At 38.2% G+C, this 5,207-nt stretch overlaps 1 protein-coding gene across 1 annotated transcript; it reads right to left on the bottom strand.

Moving 5' to 3' along the window:
* Nucleotides 1-3,780: 3,780 nt before the first annotated feature.
* LOC140982116 (uncharacterized) lies at nt 3,781-4,443 on the bottom strand. Its single transcript, XM_073448533.1, has one exon. It carries the CDS (start codon nt 4,441-4,443, stop codon nt 3,781-3,783), a length of 663 nt encoding a protein of 220 aa, XP_073304634.1.
* Nucleotides 4,444-5,207: the final 764 nt, after the last annotated feature.

Here is a 5,207-nt window from a genome sequence, read left to right as displayed (position 1 = left end):
ATCACTTTATTTTGGGCTTAACTTAACAGACAACCCACACACATAATTATTCACATATAAGCCCATATAAATTAAAATTGATCCAACAATCTCCCACTTGGGCTATATGTGCAACCTTATAATTATGTTTGTGAAATAACCTTATGAGCTCAAAATTGTTGTCATTATGAAATGTATCTATAACCAATCCGGTCCATCAATCACATCAACATAGGATCAAAGCAGTCTTCGCTACACTCAAGGTAGCCAGACCCATCAATGGTCACATATGCCAACACAACTGAATGACATGGATCATGAAGTGGATGTGTAGCATGGAAATTTCATGCAATGTGACCGTAACATGCCTATTTCTAACTGGTCCTCCCTTAACTTTATTGAGATCAAACTTTAAACCATAATCAGAGTGTAACTTAACTTGAAATTTATTTATGCAGAAAATAAATTTACATAACTGAAACTGAAAATGTCTACAACTGAAAAGCATTTAAAAAAACAAACTCCCACTAAAACTGAATTTCATCAATTGACATAACATCCATACTAGCAATGTGCTCATGAAACTGTTTGGGTGGTAATCCCTTAGTAAGCGGATCCGCAACCATGGATTTTGTACCGATATGCTCAATAGACAACTTTCCACTCTGAATTCTTTCTTTAACAACCAGAAACTTGATGTCAATATTTTTTGACTTTGTCGAGCTCCTGTTGTTATTGGAATACATAACTGCTGATTTATTGTCACAATGAACCTTAGTGGTCTTTCAATGCCATCAACAATGCGCAGTCCCGTGACAAAATTTTGCAGCCATATTCCATGATTGGATGCCTCATAACACGCTACAAACTCAGCTGCCATGGTGGAAGAGGCTATAAGTGACTGTTTAGCACTCTTCCAGGAAATGGCACCTCCAGCAAAGAGATAGATGTAGCCCGACGTAGATTTCATACTATCTTGGCATCCAGCAAAATCGGAGTCAGTATACCCAATGATCTCAAGCTGATCCACCCTCCGATATATGAGCATGTAATCTTTTGTTCTCTGTAGGTACCGTAAAACCCTTTTGACTGCTTTCCAATGTTCCACTCCTGGATTACTTAAATATCGTCCCAACATTCCTGTCACATACGCAATATCTGGACGTGTACAAACCTCAGCATACATCAGACTCCCCACTGCAGATGCATAGGGAATCTTCTGCATTTCCTTTTCCTCAAAATCATTCTTTGGGCATTGTTTGAGACTAAATTTGTCTCCCTTAGCCACAGGGGTATCCGTTGGTTTGCAATATTGCATCCCATATCGCTTGAGAACTTTCTCGATATAGCATTTTTGAGATAATCCAAGAATACCTCGAGAGTGATCCCGATGTATCTGAATACCCAGTACAAAAGATGCATCACCAAGATTTTTCATCTCAAAATTCTTAGCTAGAAATCTCTTGGTGTCATGCAACAACTCTATATCGTTGCTAGCGAGCAGGATGTCATCAACATATAAAACCAGAAAAATATACTTACTCCCACTGAACTTATGGTACACACAATCATCGACCAAATTCATCTCAAAACCAAACGAGATGATCACTTGATGAAATTTGAAATACCATTGTCGAGATGCCTGCTTGAGCCCATAGATGGATTTCTTTAATTTGCAAACCATATTATTTGTGTCTTTGGACACAAAATTTTCTGGCTGCACCATATAAATCGTTTCATCAATGTCACCATTTAGAAACGCCGTCTTTACATCCATCTGATGAAGCTCAAGATCGAAATGCGCCACCAAAGCCATTATAATCCTTAAAGAGTCTTTCGAAGAAACCGGAGAGAAAGTCTCTTTATAATCAATGCCTTCTTTCTGTGTAAAGCCTTTAGCGACAAGACGAGCCTTATATCTTTTCACATTGCCTTTCGAATCCCTCTTAGTTTTAAATATCCATTTACAACCAATAGGCTTCATACCTTTATGTAATGGGACAAGATCCCATACGTCATTGTCCTTCATGGACTTTATCTTCTCATTCATGGCATCATTCCACTTTTGAGAGTTAGAACTTTCCATGGCTTGACGGAAGTTAATAGGATCATCCTCCATTAATTCAATGTCTGCCTCATGTTCTTCAAGAAATACGATGTAATCATCTGGCACTGCATTTCTCCGCTCTCTAGTGGATCTCCTTAATGGCTTAGGTTCTGGAGGTGCTTGAGTTTGTTCATCTGGAATGGGAGGATTTCTAATATTATCTTCCTGTATTGTGTCTTGGTCAAAGTGAGGAATATGATCCTGATCAATGTCCAAGACACCTGTGGGAATATTTACATATTCCTCTTCAAAGACAATATCTCTTACTTTATCTCCTCCCGCAAACTCAACATCCTCAAAGAACCGGGCATTTCCTAACTCAAAAATCGACTTACTTGTGGGATCATAAAACTTGTACCCCCTGGATCTTTCAGAGTATCCAATAAAATAACAACTAACCGTTCTTGAGTCCAATTTCTTTTCATTAGGCTTGTAAGGCCTTGCCTCAGCTGGACATCCCCAAACGTGCAGATGCTTAAGACTAGGCTTTTTACCCGTCCAAAGTTCATAAGGGGTTTTGGTCGATGCTTTAGTTGGAACCCTGTTAAGGATATATGTTGCGGTCTTTAGTGCTTCTCCCCAGAGTGATTCTGGTAAGGTAGAATGACTGATCATACTTCTCACCATATCTTTAAGCGTTCTGTTTCGTCTTTCAGCAACACCATTCATAGTGGGCGAACCCGGCATAGTGTACTGTGGGACGATACCGCATTCCTCTAGGAATCTTGCAAAAGGTCCTGGACGTTGTTTACCTGAACCGTCATATCTACCATAGTATTCACCACCACGGTCAGATCTAACGCTTTTAATCTTTAAGCCAAGTTGATTTTCATCTTCAGCTTTATAGTTTTTGAACACATCCAATGACTGTGTCTTTTCATGAATGAGATAAATAAAGCCGTATCTTGAAAAATCGTCTGTGAACGTTATAAAATATTGTTGACCATTCCAAGAAGCCGAAGGGAATGGTCCACAAATATCAGTATGTATAAGTTCTAAGACGCCTGAACACCTGTTGGCTTCAAATCTCCTTTTGTTGGTTTGTTTTCCCTTTATACAATTAACACAATTATTAAAATCTGTGTAATCTAAAGGTTCGAGAATTTCATCTGACACAAGTCTCCTTATTCTCTTTTCAGAGATATGACCCAGACTTTTGTGCCATAACTCAGCTGAATTCTCACTGGTTAATTTTCTTTTAGTGTCTCTACTTGTTTGCAGGGATTCGTTAAATGAAGCAATAACATCCAAAGCATAAAGATTATCGTATCCTGATAAAGAACCAGAACTAACCAATTTTTAATCGAGAAACAAACTGAATATTCCATTTCCAAAAGAACAAGAATAACCAAATTTGTCCAATGTAGAAATGGAAATCAAATTCCGTCTAAAAGACGGTACAACAAATGTTTCATAAAGATCCAAATATATTCTAGTCTTTAACAATAATCTAAATTTCCCTATTGCCTCAACTTCAACTTTGTTGCCGTCACCAACATAGATGAATCTTTCAGCATCACTTGGTTTTCGGCAATCCAGGCAACCCTGCATAGACACACTGATGTGAGTTGTTGCACCAGAATCTATCCACAAGGTGTGTCTAGGCACTGAAGTTAAATTAACCTCAGAACAAATCATATTCAGAAGCATACCTTTCTTAGCACGCCAAGCGTGATAATTACTGCACTGCTTCTTCATATGTCCATCACTGCCACAGAAAAACAACCAGAACTTTGAGAATCACTAGGATTCTTATGTTGTTTCTTCGGAGGCTGTGTATCCGCAGCTTCTTTATCCTTCCTTTTCTTTCCTTTAACCTTCGAAGTAAAGGCATAATGAGCACTTTCTGTCTTATCTTGCTTCAACCTTTCCTCTTCCTGGACACAGTGCGAGATGAGCTCATTCAGAGACCAAGTCTCTTTCTGACAGTTATAGCTCACCTTGAACTGGTTAAACTGAGGAGGAAGAGATATCAAAACCAGATGCACTAGCAAGTCCTCAGAGAGGTCAAGCTTCAGTGCTTTCAACCTTGAAGCAAGATGAGACATTTCCATAATGTACTCCCTGATGTTGCCCTTACCCCTGTACCTCATTGAAACTAGGCTTGCCAAAAGTGTACCAATTTCAGACTTTTCACTTTTAGCAAACCTCTTTTCGAGGTCTTGAAGGAAAGCCTTAGCCGTAGCAATGTCGCTAGACATTGTGCCCTTGAATGTTTCTGGAATGGCCCTCTTCATGATCATCATACACATGCGATTCGATCTCTCCCACCTTTCAAACTCCCTCTTTTCATCAAAGGTACTCTTATTCGTAATGACGGGAGGAGAGTCAACCCTTATCGCAAGGTCCAAATCCATGACTCCGAGAACTATCAATAAATTCTCTTGCCATGATTTAAAATTAGAGCCATTTAACATAGGAATAGAATTTATGTTGGAATAAATATTTGCAGGTGTCAAATCTGAACAGAGAACAAAAAAAACCAAATATACATGCTCAACCAAATATCCAAATAAAATAATCAATAAATTCAAATAATGTAAACCCCCATAAACAGAATATCGAACACTCCATTAATGTTTCATCTTTGGACAAAAGATTAACTTGTAAGTGATATCCTGGCGCAGCAGTCAAACACTGATAGTAACTATCATAACAAATAACAATCTTCCTTTGGGCCGATTTATTATTCACATGAAAAACCGAATAACTATCACATGTTTACCACCACAAATGCATATGTAATTATATTAAATATTAACCTTCCTTTGGGCCGATCAATATTCATATAAATCACATATACCCAAAATCATTTTGTATTTCAAAATAAAATTAATTTCCATAAAAGAGGTCACTTTGGCGACATTTTATTTCGATTAATCAATTTTAAAAATACATATAACTTTATCATTATTTGAATTAATGAATATTTAACCTTAACCAAATAAACATGAACCCGAAAAAAAATAAATTTTTTTTTTATAAAAAATTCGGAAATTCCGTACGGGTCGGGTCAACCCGGTTCCGCACGACCCGACCCGACCCGGGTCCATAAGACCCGACCCGAACCCGTACGGACCAACCCGGTTCCGTCCGGCCCGGCCCGAAACCGTTTTTTTTT

The sequence above is a fragment of the Primulina huaijiensis genome, chromosome 8 (genome assembly GCF_012295235.1).
Source record: "Primulina huaijiensis isolate GDHJ02 chromosome 8, ASM1229523v2, whole genome shotgun sequence".
Lineage (NCBI taxonomy): Eukaryota > Viridiplantae > Streptophyta > Magnoliopsida > Lamiales > Gesneriaceae > Primulina > Primulina huaijiensis.
The sequence above is the reverse complement of the archived record's forward strand: the minus strand, read 5'-3'. Positions and strand labels throughout refer to the sequence as shown.

Bases quoted from the DNA above. Each gene is read 5' to 3' on its own strand.
- LOC140982116 (XM_073448533.1), bottom strand. From the start codon at position 4,443: ATGGATTTGGACCTTGCGATAAGGGTTGACTCTCCTCCCGTCATTACG.